We start from the raw sequence: 19346 nt of genomic DNA, 5'->3' as shown, positions 1-19346 counted from the left end.
TTTTCTAAAGGTCAGCTTTAACCTCATGTATTTATCTATCCTTACTATTCAACCTTTGACTTCTTTTGCTGCCCAGTTTTGGTGTAACTGAATGAAACATTAAACACAGTCATGCAACATTTAGTCATATGAATTATACTTAGTTGTGGAAACTATTCCTCTGAGCTAAAGTGACATTTTTCAGGCACCATTCCATTACAAACATTTGACTCCCGCCTCAAACAAGGAAGGTAAAGAATGTTCCATTCAAGGTCATAGTGGAGCAGGTTAACATAACTGATGACAACAACTCAACAATAGCCAATGACCTTTCAAAACTTCCTCCTCCCATTCTCCAAGTATAAAACTGGGGTCAATACAGTTGCACTTAGAACACAAAGGAAAGCTGAGTATCAGTCCTGAGCACAAAAAGCTCTAATCATAGTTCTGCTAAAAAGAGAAATGTACCAAAATGTGTATGTAGTAAACATTTCCACAATGAGAATAAGTAATAGGAAAATCTGTTGAAGATAATTCTGTCGGTGTACATAAGAAAGTTTCCTTAAACATAGGACATACCTGGATGAAATTGCCTAATTACATAAGCAATATCAAATATAGCATGAAAGGAATTAAAATATGCAGTGCAATCCAATGAATTCCTACTCAGAAGCAAAGTCCATTGAGTTCAATTGGATTAACACACAGGTAAATAACACATGGATTAACACGGAGCCTAAATAAGATTTTAAATTGTGACTGCTCCAATTATTTAGATTTGTTACTTATCAAATTTCACCTCCAATCCATACATTTTAGGGTGTCCTAGAGGGCAGTCCTCTATTAGACTGTGTTCACTTTTTGAAAGTATGTTTGATCCTAGTCTGATTTAAAGAACCATAAAAAGAGAGAATCAATAGTTAGCACCTGGACAGCAGAGGCAGATCCACCCTGACTAGCAAAGCCTACACCCAGAAACACAAAATGAATGTGAATGTTTCTTCTGCCCAACATTCCAAAGCAATCTTTTAAGCAAACCGTACTTCCACAGATTTCACTGACTGTACCCAGCTGCATAACTTTAATTGCAATAAAGTGTTCCTGTTGCAGAGGCCAGAATTCTAGCCACTGTTTGTACCAGGTACTGGAATCTAAGTCTGGATGGAAACCAAATTACATTCTCAGTTATTTAGTTTGCAAATTAGAATATATTCTTCTTCATTGACTATATTAATTAGAATATAGTCTTCTTCATGGTGATCCAACCTGTACCCTATCCTAGTTACTGCAATTAAGCCAAGAGGAATTGTTTTCGCTTAGGGAATTATCTCCTCAGATTGCCACCGTTAAGTACATACACAATGGGCAGGGCACAATCTATGTGTCAAATTAGTTTCCCATGCATTTCTTCCAATCAGAGCTCATGTGCAGAAAGGGCAAAGAAAGGGCAAAGGTCACAAAAGCTGGAGCCAATATGAGCCAAACTGTAGTTATGGGGCATGTCTGAATCCGGCTGGATCTTCATTAAGCAGCTATACTGCCTTTGTTAACAGATGAAGCCAAATCAGTGTCAGATCCATGAAGCAGTGACTGAATTTGAATCAAGGTCATGAGGCTCTGCAAGTGCTGCAAAGCAGAGTTGCTCTTGGTCCAAACTCTACTAATGCCTTGTCTTGATTCCACTCCTGTGCATAGACAGGCTTCATCATCTCCTTACTCCCCTAATTTTCCTCCAGCTACCCTTTGCTCTTAGTCTATATGCAACCTTATAATATGCTGCTTCCTGGAAACAAAAGAAAAAGATGAAGAAAATAGTGGTAAGTAAATGTAAGCAATATGCTTTTACTGCAGTTATATGCATGGAGACTTTATTACAGTGAGGCATTGGAACTAAAGGGTTGCAGCAAAGGTTTTACAGAAAAGTAGAAGATATTTGGAAGAAGTGACATCACACCAGTGTTTTAAAAAGTGTATCCAAGTATAAGGGGAAGAAAGGGGTGGAGTCATTTGAAGGAGCAGGAGAAGGCTGAGGGTAATAGAACTGGATGAATGATGGTCATGGGCAGGGATGTACTGGGATAAAATAGCAGGGAAATAAACAGGGAAAGGCAATGGTGACCTTTCTGCTGAATTGAGGAACACGTGGTCCCACTGATGAGAGTGCTGAATGATCCTGGCAGCAGAATGCTGGATGGAAGCAAGGGAGCTGAGGTGACATACAGGGAAGAGCAGAGAAGAGAATATTGTAGTGGTCAAGGTGAGGGATGACCAGGGTGACAAAGATAAAGCATGATATTTCTGCAGAGCTGCAAAAGGAGAAGCTATAGTCTTGGGAAGAAGAAGAAGAAGAAGAAGAAGAAGAAGAAGAAGAAGAAGAAGAAGAAGAAGAAGAAGAAGAAGAAGAAGAAGAAGAAGAAGAGCAAAGAAAGTCAAGGCTTTATATGTGGATAAGGCAGTGGATATGAGGCAAAAAGGGCTTGGGATAAAATATGAAATATGATGATTTTAGGGTATGACATGTTGATTTTGTGAACAGTGAAGCGTTACAGTGGAAATATCCAACCAAGTCATTTGGTAAGTTTGGACAAAAAGAGGGAGAAAATACTTGGTAGAGAGGTAGAACTGGATGGCATATAGATGTATAGATTGTCTGGAAAGTCATGGTATTTGATGAGGTCACTGAGGGATAACATGTAGACAAAGAGCTGCAGAGAGCTGCAGAAAGACAATAACAAGTTCTTGAAAAATCCCAATAGACAGAGGGAAGGCTGTGGAAGAGAGCTCCCTAATAAAAAATAAAAAAGGGATACTTGGATGGGTAGGGACTAGGGAGAGAACCAAATGAGGGCAAAATCATGGAGACATATCATAACTGAAGTAGTTATTAAATACCAACTAAGTTTTTATTTTGGTATGAGCTTTCGTGTGCATGCACACTTCTTCAGACCAAAAGCTCATACCAAAATAAAAACTTAGTTGGTCTTTAAGGTGCTGCTGGAAGGAATTTTTTTATTTTGTTTCAACTACGTCTGACCAACACAGCTACCTACCTGTAACTATAACTAAAGTAAAGCAATATAAAATGATCCATTGTGTTGAAGCAACCCAAAGAGGTCAAGGAGCATGCTCAGATTTTGCTCTTAAATTATCTTATTTGGTTATCAGAAGGGGAGTTTCAGTGAACTGCAGAAGATTAAAGGCAGGGCCGGCTCTAGGTATAGTCCCGGTGGTGCGGGGTGCCAGGGCGCCGGGTCGGCAGGCAGGGCGCTGCGCAGCAAAGCCGTGTGGAAGCCATGCTGCGCGCTGCGAGGGCGGGGGCGCCAGAGCGATCTCCACGCCTCAGCGCCATGGCGCCCGACCTGCTCGAGACTGCCCTGATTAAAGGCCGACTGGAGGGAGTCAAGAGTAGAAATAGAAAAGACTAAGTTGAAACAGAAGGAGCAAGGCAGAAAATGCCAACAACCACATGAGTGTGTCTGGGCATGCCTAAGACGTTGTAGACTTATCTGTAATTCCAGCTCAAGGTTAGGTGCATTTTAATGTCTCCTCCTGGATAACCAGAACCAGGTGTCACAGTTTGGAGTGACAGCTTCAGCAGTTCTAAGGTGAAGTTCCAATGGTACCCCTTGAAGCTCTGGACAGGGTTCAGGTTGGATACTCCATAAAATCAGAGCTCAAATGCCATTTCAGCTTTTTCAGAGTGAACCTTCAATATGAACTACAGCTCTTTCTCAGTATGCCTCTTAATTTAAAAGGACCCAGACTGTTGAATCTGATGGAACAGTGGACTAGGGCTGTGGTTTCACCAGGGCTTCTGAGTTGGAGGCCAAAGACAATACAACTTCCTTGGGCTGGAGGCTCCACTAGAACCAGTGCCTCTGATTCAATATGTATATCTGTGGCTGGCCCAAGGGCAATTTCCTCTCTCTGACTTCATTGATTGAAGAAGTAGAGTCTGAGCCTATGGTTACAACTGTCATGCTTTTCATAATCTATTTGTAACTGCTCAACTTTCTGTAGCCTCTTTTTCTGTGAGTAGTTTTTCGTTCTCTCCAGCTGCTTCTCCAAGGTTTCCTGCCCCATACCTCGGTTTAAGTACGCTTCGGTTTGATAACTTTCAGTTTAAGTACTCCGCAGACCTGTCTGGAACGGATTAATCCACTTTCCATTACTTTCAATGGGGAAGTTCGCTTCAGGTTAAGTACGCTTCAGGTTAAGTACGGACTTTTGGAACCAATTACAATCATACCTCGGGTTAAGTATGATTCAGGTTGAGTACTCTGCGGACCCGTCTGGAATGGATTAATCCACTTTCCATTTCTTTCAATGGGAAAGTTCGCTTCAGGTTAAGTACGCTTCAGGTTAAGTACAGACTTCCAGAACCAATTGTGTACTTAAACCGAGGTACCACTGTATATGCTGCTGCTGTAAACCACTGACAAGGTTACTCTGTCAATGGAAGAACATAGCTTCCTGGCCCCTGGAGCGAAGACTGCCCTTTTTAAAAAGCTTTCTTGTTAGGAGTGTTACAGCATCCAAGCAGTTTATGATCGAATTCCTGAAATTTCTACTGCACATGCTCAGAACGGGGATGTTTCACTTCCAACATAGATTTTCGGATGCAACAGCAAGGCAGTATCAGAAAGGGTAGTCTCAGTGTACAAATTATCTCTGTTCTGGGTTCACTGAGGTATGAATCTTGGCCTTGCATTGTTTAAAACCACAGTATCACCATCCTTTGTGCTTCTTCTGACTAGATGTTTCACAATTCCAGAAATTGTGAACAGGAATCAGGAAACAAATTGGGATAAGATTTGGAGAGAGAGCGAGCAAGAATGCTGGAAACAAGCAGCAGAATGCCAAGAAAGCAACTTTTCTTATTCCAAGAGACTTAAAGCAAGGTATAGACAGGGTCTCTGAGAGGAATTCAGGGGGTACAAAGTTTCTTTTGTGCCCCTTCCATTCTCCATTAGTCATTCTGTTTCTATCCACTATAGTTTTATTTATGCCATGAGGTGCAGCCTATAGGATCAAAAAGGATATGGAAGACAAGAGAGGGGTTGAGTGGAATGCTCTGTTGATTGTCTGCATTTAAGGCCTTATTTTCTCATACTCCCTCCATGATAAATATAAATAATTATCAATAAATTAAAAGAGAATCAGAGATAAGAAAGAACATTTGATTTGAATATCTTTGTTTATGCTACAATACAGAAGGAGAAAGAATTCACATTGGAACATCCTTTTAGATTGCAATGCAAATCAGATCATCAGAAGACATTAGTATTAGTATAAAAAAGGTAGATAAACTTACTATTTATTTTTTAAAAAGAGCTTTACTGACCTTTTGTGTAACATTTGGAAACGGATAAGCAAGTCTGTACTCGGTTAACAAGTTCAACAAATCTAATGGCTTTAACTGCACATTTACAAAATTAGCTTTATGTACTGAGGGTGAATGTTGCATTTCTTTTCCAAAATTATCACCACCAAGGTCAGCAGGATATTGCTATGATAAAGATAAAGATTTTCTCTCCACATCACTTTCAGATATGGTAAGATATTTCCACAACAAATCAGATATTTCTGCCAACTGCTTAACAGCATTGAAGTGGACAGTTAATCCTGTTACAACATTGTCTACCAAAACGTGAAGAAAACACTTATGGAGTATCATTTGTGTCATTCATTTCTTCCAAGCTAGCCTCTGTCAGGTGTCATGCAGCCATGACCTCTTGAGCCTAAATCCATCACATCTACGGGAGAGTTTTATTTCTATATTTTGGTTTGACACAACCAAATTGGCTTCATTCCACATTCATTTCCAGTTGTTTTGAAGTTTTGTCAGCTCTGTGAGAGTTTCTATGTTTGCTACTTCAACATCCAGTGTGGCATCTCTAGCTTGAATGACCCTGTTGCAAATATCTATGCCAGCTAATATTTTGTACCACATGGCTAACATTAACATAGACAAAAGATATCGCATAAAATAAAACACCATGGACTTCATTTCTTGTTTTGGTCGTCAAATTTAGTTCTAGGAGGTCTTTCAGTGCTAATTTAGTGTCAGGCAAGTGAGCTTTACACATTCAACACTATATGCCCATCCTGTTTCAGACATACCATGAAGAGAACCAATACAGTTTTGTAGTAATTCCCACCACTTAGGGCTGCAACTGAACAGATGGGACACAGTTTGAATTGTTCTGGGAAAGGTTATTGCAGGCATTCCCAAACTGCTGCCCTCCAGATGTTTTGGCCTACAACTCCCATGATCCCTAGCTAACAGGACCCATGGTTGGGGAGGATGGGAATTGTAGTCCAAAACATCTGGAGGGCCAAAGTTTGGGGATGCCTGGGTTATTGCTTCAACTGCAAGGTAAAAAAACTGCTGTCGAATGTTGTTCTTATATTTTTGCAGGTGCACCATTGTGTTTTTCCAGCCGTATTTGTCCCATAATAATAATAATAATAATAATAATAATAATAATAATAATAATAATAATATTATTTATAGCCCGCTCATCTGGCTGGGTTTCCCCAGCCATTATTGCAGGCTTGAGCTCTTACAATCACTGAAAGGAATAGCATGTGCTTTCAGTGTCTCAATTATCAACAAGCAATTTCTTGTTGCTACAATCTGCAAACTTAAAAAATCTTTATTGAATCTCAACCCTTGATTCTTTTAAAAGTACTTATCTAAAAATAAATGTTGCTTGTTCAATATGGGAAGAATCTGGTGTTGATGTCAACTCCTGCCCCAGATAACAGGTGCCTTCCTAGTTCTCACCAAGCTAGGTAACATTCTCTGCGACTATTGCCTTTCTCATGTTTTGGGGTCCTTTGGGGAAGTTTCTGCCACTTCCCATTAGAATGCTAGGTTTCAGCAGATCCCAGTGCAGACAGAGAAGTGCTAGTCTCCTGACTGTCTTGTGCCAAAATAATTGATATGGAAAGTAATATAAAGCTTGTTTCTGTTGACTCCAGACAAGCCACTCTCTTATATGTAGTGCTTTGAAACTTCAGTTTGCTTTCTGGGAAAACTTCAATGCAGTAACAGAAAGTACCCTGAAAACTGTTGGGGGGGGGAACCATATGTCTCGCCCTTGAAAGACTAACCAGACTACCCCAATACTTGTAGCTCCCTGTTGCCCCAAGATTCCCAAGCATTGCAATTTAAGACTGAAAAATCGTACAGTTTGAAGGGACCCCAAGGATCATCTAGTCTACCCTCCTGCAATGCAGGAATCCTCAGCGGAAGCATCCATGACAGATGGTCATCCAACCTCTGCTTAAAAACCTACAAGGAAGGAGAATCCACAACCTCCCAAGGGAGTCCATTCCACTGTCAAGTTCTTTCTGGTGTTTAGTTGGACTCTCCTTTTTTTGTAACTTGAAGCCATTGGGTCAGGTCCTACCATCCAGAGCAGGAGAAAACAAGTTTATGCCATCTTCCATGTGACGGCCCTTAAGATATTTGAAGATGGCTATAATGTCTCCTCTTTTCGAGGCTAAACATACTCAGCTCCTTCAAAAATTCAATTATTAGTTTGTAAAACTGTTACTTTGATTGTTTTATGTTCCAGAATATGCTTGTGAGACCAATACCGTGTTTCCCCTTTTTTAAGACGTAGTCATAAAGTAAGCCATGGCAGCATTTTTAAGCATTTGCGAAAGATAAGACATACCCCGAAAATAAGACATACCTCCATGCCGTGTATGAAAACTAACACCCTCCTTATGGCCACTACTGGCAGTAAGATGTTGCTGAATTAGACTGAGATCCTATTTAAGTGACTAGATTTTGGATTTTAAAAGCGAGACCGCCGAGCGCCCCAGCCAGCCAGCGGGGCCTGGGAAGCGGCTGCTGTTGTAGTGGTGAGTGCGCGGATCGCCCGGCCGAGGAGACCTGCCGCCCGGAACCAGCTGCTGCAGAGCGGAGCGCTCCACAGCGCTGAGCACTCAGAGCACCCAGCAGCACCGGGCAGAGTGCCGGAGCCAGCGGCCTCGCCTCCGCCCGGCCGAGGAGACCTCCCGCCCCGCCGCCCGGAATGGCTGCTGCAGAGCGGAGTGCTCTGCAGTGCCGAGCGCTCAGAGCGCCCAGCAGCACCGGGCGGAGCGCCGGAGCCAGCGGCCTCGCCTCCGCCCGGCCGAGAAGGCTGGCCGGCAGGAACCAGCTGCTGGAGCGCGCAGAGCGCTCAGCAGCTCAGAGCACCCGGCAGCGCCGGACGGAGCGCCGGAGCCAGCGGCCTCACCTCTGCCCGGCCAAGGAGGCTTGCCGTCCCGCTGCCCAGAACCAGCTGCTGGAGCGCGCGGAGCGCTCAGCAGGTCGGAGCACCCAACAGAGCCCTCGCCCCTTTCTTCTTCTGTCTGGCCTGTCTTAAAAGGGGCGCAGCGGAGAAAACACCTTTAAAGGGCGATCGGAGGGGGATGCGGTGGGAAGACGGGAGCGTGCGCCCGATGGGGGCTTTCTATTTCATTATTTAATAGGGTTGGCATATTTTGCAAAAACAAAAAAGAGGACGCATTTGGCAACTCCTGCTTTTAATTATGGATCGCTATGACGACTCTGCCTGTGATAAAGAGGACGTGTCCTGGAAAGAATATGATACATGGCAACCCTATTTATATCTATATTTGCTCCATTGGTTAGAGCATGGTGCTGATTATTCTTCATTGCAGAGGGTTGGACTAGATGATCCTTGGGGTCCCTTCCAACTCTTCAATTCTATGATCATCTGGAGGGACACAGGTTTTCCTGTCACCGATGGAGAAGACCTGTGAACCTGAAGACCTGAGAATATAGTACTGTACAGCTGGAAGGGGTCCCCTAAGGGCCATCCAGTCAAACCCCCTGCAATTATGCAGAAATCACAGCTAAAATAATCCCCATCAGATGGCAGTCACAGCTGGAGAAGCCTTGGCCATCCAAACCTGGGTTTAAAAACCTCCCATGTAGGAGAGTCCAAGCTCAATAGCACCTCAGAGCGCTGAAATCTTTGTGCATACATTGTATTGTTCTAATACATACAACAGCCTTGTCAGGTAGGACAGAGCTCAGCAGCGCTGCGCATAGCACCCAGCAGCACCCCGAGCCAGCAGCCTTGCCCAGCCGAGGACACCATAAGACACCCCACCAAAAATAAGCCACCCTGTGTTTTTTTTAAGGAAAAAAGTTATAAGACGGTGTCTTAAAAAAGGGGAAACACGGTATTAGAGGCCTGAAAACCTCTTTACACTGTAACTGAATGAAGAAATTAAAAGTAAAAGATTTCAGTAAAATCTTATTTAGAAGATTGCTTTATGCAGAGGAGGAGTCATACTCAGACCAACATGAGGAACATGTATTTCAATCCATCATAGTTTTTAACAGTGTAATTATGAAATAGGTGCTTTTTGCATTCATAATTAGGTGTTGAACAGATGGTGAAGGATGAGATTAATCCATTCATTAAATTAACTTATGCTAGAAGTAATTTTTCTTATAGGAAGTTTCAACTTGGTGACCTAATTTTAATAGTATAGTAATAAGCCTAGCTATTGAATTGCTGTGAAAGTTAAAGTGACAGGCAAAGGGTTATTTCCTGAATTCATTAAGAGCTACAACTGATTTAATACCACTAGAAGGAGTAACAGGCTTCTTTAACCTACAGTATTGCTTAAAACTAGGCAACATATATGAGGTGACATATGTGACTTCTTTTAAAGCTTCCAGAAATTTGTCCTATGTTTCCATAAAGCACAGTTTTATTGTATGTTGGAAGCTGTGAATGACCTCCTCCAATAAATATCTGAGTGAGAACTCTACAGCACTTCAGACACCCAGCTGCAGTAACTTGGCAGAAAAGAAGGGTATTCTCATTTGTTGCACCCAGATTGTACAATTGGCTCCTGAGGCAGGGTATGCCTAACCCCATCTCTGACTATCTTTCAGTGGATAGTGAAGACAATTTCATTCCATCGTGCTTTTAGTTAAATACTAACTTGTTCACAATGCTTTCACTACTGCTATTATAACAATTTGCTGTTTGTTTTAATTGTAGTTACGGTACATTGGTTTTGCTTCTAAATTGTGAACTGACTTTAACAGAGATAAACTGTCATTATTAATAATGAATATTACAATGCTCAAGGAATGTCAACATCATAATACACTAATTTATACTGGGGAATTTCAAAAATTATTAAAGTATACTTGCAGTCTATAGTACTTTAAGAAATATTTTCACAAATTGGTATCTGACACTAGATTTATTTTTAGCAACACATATACAAAACCTAAGTAGTATAGTTAAAAAATGCACTATTTTGAAACAAATAATCCCTGGTCTGAGTTACTTTTTTAATGAAGGGATATTATAGATATAAAAAAATGCCCTCCAGATTAAATTTGTGCATATATTAAAACTAAAAACACAGAGAGAAGATGAGAATGTAATTTAACATCAGGCACACAGAACATTTAAGAGATGGAATAATAAAAAGAATCAACACTAAGATTACCTGTATATGTCATAGTAAACCAGTTAAGAGTTGGAATGGAACTTTCCAGTTGACAATTTATCTGTTTGCAAGGTGTTAGACAAGTCACTCTAGCTCAGCATCAATTGTCTTTTGAAAAATGTGGAAAGTAATATTTGCCTACTTTTATGGGGCTATTGTAAAGACTACTAAAATAAAGTATTTGAATCATTTTGCAAATTTAGAAAACAAGATACAAAATACTATTACAGCTATTACTACATGAACAGAGGAGGGCAGCATACAGTTCACTAGGCTGAATTTGCAGTTCAGAGGACTTCTGCACTTATGGAATTATGAGTCAACTAAATTATTCACTTATACCATCAAGTGATGTGATGTTCTACTAACAGTGCAATCCTATATATTTCTATTCAGAAGTAAGTCCTATTGAGTTCCATGGGACTTACTACCAGGTAAATGAATATAGTACTGCAGCCCTTTGTTCTTCTGTAGCCACAAGATGAGCTAGCCCAAGACATCACAGTACCTCAGGTGGAAAATTCTAAAGGTTTCATTAAAATACTATATGTTACAATTATAATAAACATACAATATTAAGTGAAACAAATTATCAGTCTGCTCCCTTTGATGAAACATCTGCTGTCTCAGGCAACTGACATGTGAAAGACAATGGAATCTTGGAAGAGTGTACATATGTGTAATGCAAATGTGAGAACATGGAAGTGGACCAGCGATTTCTAGGCATGGAAACCATTTCCATGTATGCCTCTGGTCCTCAAATACCTAAGAACAGTAGCATATAATAATTCTTATTCAGCCCACGTTCTATTGCAGATGTGACTTACAAATTCTTCACATCGGTAATGCCTCGAAAAGCCTTTCTTGGGATGCCTTGAATCTGGTTTTCACTTAAGTCCCTAAAGAAAAGAAAATACACATTTATTAGGGACAAATAAACTAAAAACACGCAATGACATAGAGAAATGCTCATAGCTGTAGACAACGTAAATATGGATAGAAATAGTTGTATATTTACTGTATTCCAGCAGGTTAAATTTGAAGTGACTGCTGGGAAGGCTTTAAAATTTCCATGAACTGTGTATACAGTATGTGGTTATTTTGGGATGACACAGCTAATGGAACTGCAGGTTCTTATTCCTATGTGTTTGGAGTAAATAGTATACAAAATTTACCCTCACAGATGCTAAAAGCATTTTTTTCAAATTTGTCTGTGCCTTTACAACCCTCTTTTATTATTACAGATTAACATTAACAAGGACGTGAACTGTAGGGGGAACACACCTGAGATACATAGAAAGAGAACAAATACAACAGATAAAGTAATGTGTAGTGCAATCCTATAGATGTTTACTCAGAAGGAAGCCATACTGAGTTCAATTAGATTTGCTCCCAGGTATTTGTACATAGGACTTACTAAAAGAGCGTAATGTAGCCTTACAGAACAAATCTCTCAGTAACCCCTTGTCTCACCACTCTTTGAAATACAATGAGTACAGAACAAAGTGGGATCAAAGTGATTAAAACTGTTCCAATAAATACAAATTAAGAGTCTTAGGAATTTCAGTATGTTCCAAGAAGAATGAGAAAAGTATTAAGTATGAGAAAAGTAAATATCATGGAATTGTGGAGTTGGAAGGGACCCTGAGGGTCATCTACTCCAACCCGCTACAATGCAGGAATCTCAACTAAAGCATCCAAGACAGATGGCCAACCAACCTCTACTTAAAAACCTCCAAGGAAGGAGAGTCCACCACTTCTTGTGGGGGTATGTTCCACGATTGAAAAGCTCTTACTGTCAGAAAGTTCTTTCTGATGTTTGGTTGGAATCTCTTTTCTTGTAACTTGAATCCATTTGTTCTGGTCCTAGCCTCCAGAGCAGGAGAAAATCCTCATGTGACAGCCCTTTAGATATTTGACTATGGTTATCATATCTCCTTTCAGTCTCCTCTTTTATAAAATCTCAGCATTCCCCTCTACTTAATATTTGTGGCCTAATACATACATAAACTGTAGTTCATAAAAAGAACAATACAGTTATCCAAGAACATTGCAAAATTAAGCAAATTGCTCTTATTAACATTCAAAGGAAACCTTTGTTTTTAATAAAATAATTGGATGGCCTCTGGCTAATTAAACAATCTATGGCCTTTTAAACTTGGAGTATTATTGTTTTGTTTGTTATTATGTTATGCATTTTGTGCTTTTATATTGTACACTGCCCTGTGATCTTCAGATGAAGGGTGGTATAGAAAAATTAATAATAATAAATGGGATAGAGCATCGACTTTAAGGACACCAACACCCGACCAAGCTTAGTAAACTTTTTTTTAAGGGATGTACAAATTGTTCATCATAAAGACAGACTTTTCAACTGGGTAGTATTCATTATAATGCACCCCATGCAACCCACCACCCACCTTTAAAGTAAATGCTGAATTGTAAGGTGAACTTCCATCAAATTGATTTTATTGAAAAACAAGCATTGTGACTCTGAATGAAAGCACCACACAGAAAACCCACACTGACATCTTAGGTCAAGCTGTGTCACCCAGGGCTTTCTTCTGTTTTCCATCAGGATGATGGTCCATTCGACCCCCACCCTAAATGTCTTTGTCAGACTAATTCAATTTATGCTAGTCATCTAGTCTACACCAATTCCTCTTGGTAGCAAAATTGTTCTCTCAGACAGACACACAAATGGCCATGCAGAATACTATATTGTTTTCTAAAAGATATGTTTCACTTTCCGAAATTATGCAACAGTGACTAGTAAGGTATCTTCCATTCTTTCCCTTTTATTCTTCAGTGTACTGAAATATTAAGTGCTTTATGGCAGATCTTTATTCTGTATTACAATGGGAAATGTGGGTGGGAGAAGTCAATTTTTAAAGACAAAGATACAGTCCTATGGTATGATATATACTACTTAGAGAGAAAGCAACTGGTTTAAAACAGAAAAATCCATTGAGAGTTACCAATGATAACAAAATGAGATAAATGAAGCAAGCATTCACCCTAAGCAGAACACAAGAAAATCAAATTTGTCCTTGAAAAATGTGCATTTTATATTACTTCAAGCAGAGTGAAAAGGTAGCAAACTTGTGATTTAAAGCAATGTTTCTAGTATTCTAGGATACCAAGATAATTTATATTATTGATGTCTCTTTTATCCCTCTACTCTGTCTTTCCTACAGCTATCCAAGAATGCAAGAGATTAATCTCACTCAGGGAAAAAAATCTGCTTGTAACTTACATTCACTTTATCTTCTATTGAGGTATTATTCTCAGGCTAACAGGGCACCCTCTACAAATCTCCGGGATTGTGTGCCGATTTCATAAATAAATCTCATAGTCTGACAACCTGATATTGTCAAGGTGTTGTTGCAGCAATGTAGAGGTTTCAGCTGCAAGCTGCATTTATGTACCGTAGCTGCCCATTCAATATTACAAGTATGCACTGTTATGTATGTTTCAAAGTTTTTTGATCTGGTGTTTGATACCAGCATTCCAAATCACTCTTAAAGACTTTCTAGGAGCAAGTCAGCACAGAAGTATCTTTGGCCATATTAACAGCTTTCCATTTTCTGAAGCATGCTGTCAGTTTCTTAAATACTTTTTCTTAAGGGCACCAGGGAAGCAGTATCCAACCACGATATATAGCTATTTGTTCAACTGTTCAACATTTGTGATACTATTACTATTTCAATTTATAATCCTAATACACATTAGGATGAGAATGTCCTTTAAAGAAATTGAGGGATTTTGTGTGGAGGTGTTAAATGTTAATCTGTTTAAAAAAATACTGATAAGGGGTAGTATAAAGGCCAAGGATAAAGCTTCAGTCCAGCTATTTCATTCTTTTATTTCTTTACAGAGAGATAGAACTTATCCTACATCTGTGCACAATACTGAGATTTGACATCAGTAAAACAAACAGCAGGATTATCGTATTAGGTATGAATAGTCTTCACACTCATTAGCTACAAGAAGCACTAAAAAAATGCCTGCTTTTCTAATTTCAAAAAAGAGTGGCTATTATTGCTTTGCACCAGTACACAATGGGGACAATGCTTGAGTATTATTAGCTGGTGAAGAAATTATTTAAGTTTGTATTAAGAATGTAACATATTGCAGGCAGAGCATCTATCAACAACTTTGACATTCACGCCCACTCCAGCCCTTCCATTATCCTTTCATTTGTTGAACACCAAGACTGAGGAGGAATTCTGGAATATGTTTAAAATATGTTGTGATATTACCTGGTCATAAGAGAAGTATCATATTGCAGTTTAGTTCCTAAATTTATTTTGTTTTTTAAAATAGCTATATTTTCCCCAACAGAAACAGCAATTAAGGCACACAGGTAATTAGATGCTGCTTTTGCATACAGCACTAACAGCAGGTTGTATACAACAGTGCCTTTCCATTCATGGAATGCTGAATGCACTTTGATTCATTGATCTATGAATGGAAGGGAAACCATTTTTGCTACAGCCCTGTAAGCAGCCTCCCTTTTGTTGCAAAGAATTGGGGCACACTCTAGAACTGTGTGGGATGCTGGGCTGGGATGTGGGACAGGACAGGACAGAAAGACTGAACTTGCAAAATACCCTCCCTCCTCTTCTGCTTACAGAAGCCTGGATGAAAATTGCCTTCTGTGAATGGAATTCTAGTATTGGACCCAATCCAGTAACACTAACATTCCATTGGGGCCTGAATAGAAAGAACACCAATGAAACGGATTCCAGCCAATGCAAGACTTACAGGATTATAACTTTGCATATGCAACTTCTGAACAATAAAATCATCAGCCTTGTTAGGGTCATATGTATATCTACTAACAGGAGATACAGTAAATTGACCGAAACTAGAAACTGGGTGATTTATTTGCTGCTCTGCTGGGAACTACTCCACTTTAAAAACTACATTAAAAAAACAATTAAAAAAATTCAATAGCTTATCTGAACTGAAGAAGTCTTATAAAGACAAGAAAAATGTTTATTATAATAATACAACATTGTGATCAAGTAATTTTAAAACATTATAAAATAAATGTCCTTGAACTTTTTAAAGTTATTCCCATTATGCAAACATCCTTCTACCCCTCCCCCGATACTGTCTATGATACACCTTGTCAGCTTCTCTGCAGTGTTAACTTGACTCTTACACAGTGCAAAAAACAAATTACCAACCATGACTACTTATCTTACCACTGTGAAGGTTGTGTATAACCTTAATTAATATACTGAAAAGATCCCATTCCATAGGCATGACTCTATTTTCAAGCCCATTTTATTTTGCTTGGAAGAAATGCGTTAACAGCTTGTATACCAGAAGCATTCATGACTTCTCAGAGGCATGTCACAAATATGACCCAAGCATGAGATAGAACTGCACTTTTGCTTTCTTTAATTGCAGATCTTCAACAATAAACATTAACACAACCTTTAAACACATTAATAGCAAGACAAAATGATTTTCCCCAACTCACCACACAGTTATCAACATCTATAGCCTTTTTGTCTACCACCTTGGTCTCTGTGAGTACTAGTAGCACTAACTTTGTAACAATAGTGACTGTGCAAAGCAACCACTAAAATAGGATATAATTATTTATGACACCTGGTGTCATAATGTCCTGCTTTCGCCCTAAAGAGCATTGATTAAAATATAATGAAATCTCTCACAGGATTGTGATATCTTCTGCATATAATGTCAACACCTTTCTCTCTTGACATACAACTTTGTGGGAGGGGTAGCAACACCTGGAAATACATAGGCAATTATGGTCTATGCAATAGTGGTGAAAAAACAAATATATACTAAAGAAAATATATATGAAATACCTTATGGATACGTGAAACAAGCCTTGGCCCTACGGCATACCACAAAGATTGTACAGTGTGATTATTATCAGGCTTCTCACTTAATAGCACACAACTAGGCAAAAAAATAAAAGAAAATGTGGGTGTGTTCTTGCTATTTAAAAGCATTAAAGTGTCTTCTGACATTCCAAGGTTTATTCCTGGAGAAGACAAGGGCAGAACTCCGATTAATCAGCAAATGTCTTGGCTCAGCACTCTGTAAGAATATTTATTTACATAATAGCACTCCCAAAAATTAACTGGACTCTCTTCTGAGTTGCCATCAAACATGTTATTGGATTGCAGATTGACAATGTCAGCTCATACAATTAAATTAAGTATAGAAGAGTAGCTGAGGGCTGGTGGGGTGGGCAGGAGGAGACCACATGGTTAACAGGCTCATATAAAAGTTCACATCTTCCAGTTTTTGTTTACTTACTGTTAGGAACAACGTAAGGGAGAAAAAGTGGTCCCAGGACAATTAACTATTATCACATCTGGGGGGGGTGGAGTGGGGAGGAACTGTAGCTCTAGCATAATGTATCTGTCTAAAGTCTATTCTACATATAAAAGTCTGGAAAAATATCTATTCCAGCTAATGTGTTTGTTTAAAGATAGTACATGCCTGAAATCCTTGATGTATGAAAAGCCAAGTGGTCTGCTGCCAACATTAGAAAGTCTTAAAAATCTAATTGTGGAGGGAATATAGTTTCCAACAGCAGCTTAAAGTGAGTAGTTCAGTAAACATTTCTAAGCAAGGTTTTACACTACCACTCTCCCCGCCTGCATTCAAAGGCACGTCATCATGGGAGAACTATCAACACAGGACGAAAACAAATACATCAATGGAAAGAAACTTGTCCCAAACTGTTGAAGCAGACAAGAACTATTATATGTTCTCATTTTTCAGTCTACATAGGACTACAGTGTCATAGGTTACAATGTCTACAACTAATGTCAGAGCAATACATTAAACTTATTCAGATCATAAAAGAATACATTACCCCAGAGCACTTATCTACTAAAATCTATTAAGGTTTTTAAAAGAGGCAAGGTAATTTTTTGGTGTCCTTTGAAGGAGGCAGGCACACTTCAGGTATCTTGCGAAACTATCGTTACATGAAGCTAACCTATGTTTTGATATGATGTTCAAATTGAAAACCATTGTTTAGAATCATATTGAAAATCAAAATAATAAACCATGGTCTGAAGACTGCACAGAACAGGCCATTTTAAGATCAATGCCATGATTTGCAGTATTACTTTTTTTGCAAATTATATATCAATTGTTATTATTTTGATTTGTTATGGCTACTTTTTCATGTACACTTAATTTTTTTAAAAAATAAAGCATATACAGAGCACGACTGAAGGACTGTACATGGATGTCGTGGAAAGGCTCATGACATTTTCAGCAATGGGTTAGCTCTTGGAGTCAAATTCACAAACTTACTTAAAGACAATGTGCACATTAAAATTCCCTGCCCTAACTATCATCTCCTACTGAACAAACCTTACCGGAAAGGCATAAATTTTAAATGCCTTAAGTATGCATAAGGATAATTAACTGCATATTCCTTAAAAAAATGCAGACATAAAAAAGAGATTCTAATTTTCTAGCAGAAAAGAGAATCTGATAAGATTCCATTTGTGACCTGGTGCTTAAAGCTATAAAGTAGTTACATTGCCAATTCAGTAAACACTTCAACAATTTCAGGAACAAATACTACTGTTCAACTAGGATACTTGCTGTATTATATCATTATATGTATATTATATGTATTATATTATCTTGAGAGTCCCATGGACTGCTAGAAGATCAAACCTATCCATTCTGAAGGAAATCAGCCCTGAGTGCTCACTGGAAGGACAGATCCTGAAGCTGAGGCTCCAATACTTTGGTCATCTAATGAGAAAAGAAGACTCCCTGGAGAAGACCCTGATGTTGGGAAAAGAGAAGGGGACGACAGAGGACGAGATGGTTGGACAGTGTTCTTGAAGCTACCAACATGAGTTTGACCAAACTGCGGGAGGCAGTGGAAGACAGGAGTGTCTGGTGTGCTCTGGTCCATGGGGTCACGAAGAGTCGGACACGACTAAACAACAACAATTATTATTCTTATTTAAATTTCAATACCACCTTTCATCCGAAGATCACAGGGTGGTTAATTTTATTCCGTTAGTTTCAATGCACCAAGAGTTCTAGCCTGCTACATGTAGTGCTCTCTCTCTCTCTCTCTCTCTCTCTCTCTCTCTCTCTCTCTCTCTCTCTCTCTCTCTCTCTCCCCCTGTAACATATCCAGAAAGGATTAAATGCAAATACCGTCTATAAATTATTAGGAATATTGTTGCAGGGGAATGTACTTTAAAACATGATGGTTTGCTATGAAAATGTAATGTTTACGCACAAGATAGAGGCTTCATTTTTTAAGAAGTTACTATTTGCAAAATATATATATATATAACTATATGTGAGCAACTTTGAAATATCTATAAACTAAAACATGTGTCAAATTTGATAGTTAAGTACACATTAATTTTTCAACAGCCTTCACAACATAAATAGAAACAACACATTCACACCATTATCAGGTAAATGTTTGTTAAGTTTATTACAGGGCTTATGAGAACTGGGGACAGACCACCAGCATACTGTTTTCCCCAGTGCAACATTTATTTTAATCCTTTTTAGACACCAGGCACCTATACTAAAGTGTTAGAATAAATAGTTAAGAAAGGTGTTAAAGATATAGAACAGAGCAAGGGTATTTCCGAACAAGCTAACTCTCATGCACAATACAGCTTTCTATGCAGTGAACTTCTGCAAGTCTACACTTAAAAACTGCAAGCATCTTCAAAATGCGAGAATAAAATTTCCAAGCACATAGTTAATGTTCAAATGGCAGAATATATTGATTCTCTGCCCATCTCTGAGTATCTTAAGTTTACCCAGAAGACTATTTGATTTAATTAAGTTGGTGCTTTATTAATATATAT

At 39.0% G+C, this 19346-nt stretch overlaps 1 protein-coding gene across 2 annotated transcripts in view; it reads right to left on the bottom strand.

Moving 5' to 3' along the window:
- Positions 1 to 19346, bottom strand: part of SLIT3 (slit guidance ligand 3) — a 414666-nt gene that overhangs the window by 174940 nt on the left and 220380 nt on the right. For both annotated transcript variants that reach the window (XM_035105174.2, XM_035105175.2), the window contains exon 5: positions 11310 to 11381. In XM_035105174.2, coding sequence (XP_034961065.1) covers positions 11310 to 11381 — 72 coding nt within the window. The remainder of the gene's footprint in view (positions 1 to 11309; positions 11382 to 19346) is intronic.

Source organism: Zootoca vivipara, chromosome 2, assembly GCF_963506605.1.
Source record: "Zootoca vivipara chromosome 2, rZooViv1.1, whole genome shotgun sequence".
NCBI classification, from domain to species: domain Eukaryota; kingdom Metazoa; phylum Chordata; class Lepidosauria; order Squamata; family Lacertidae; genus Zootoca; species Zootoca vivipara.
This window is presented reverse-complemented; position numbering and strand designations above follow the sequence as displayed.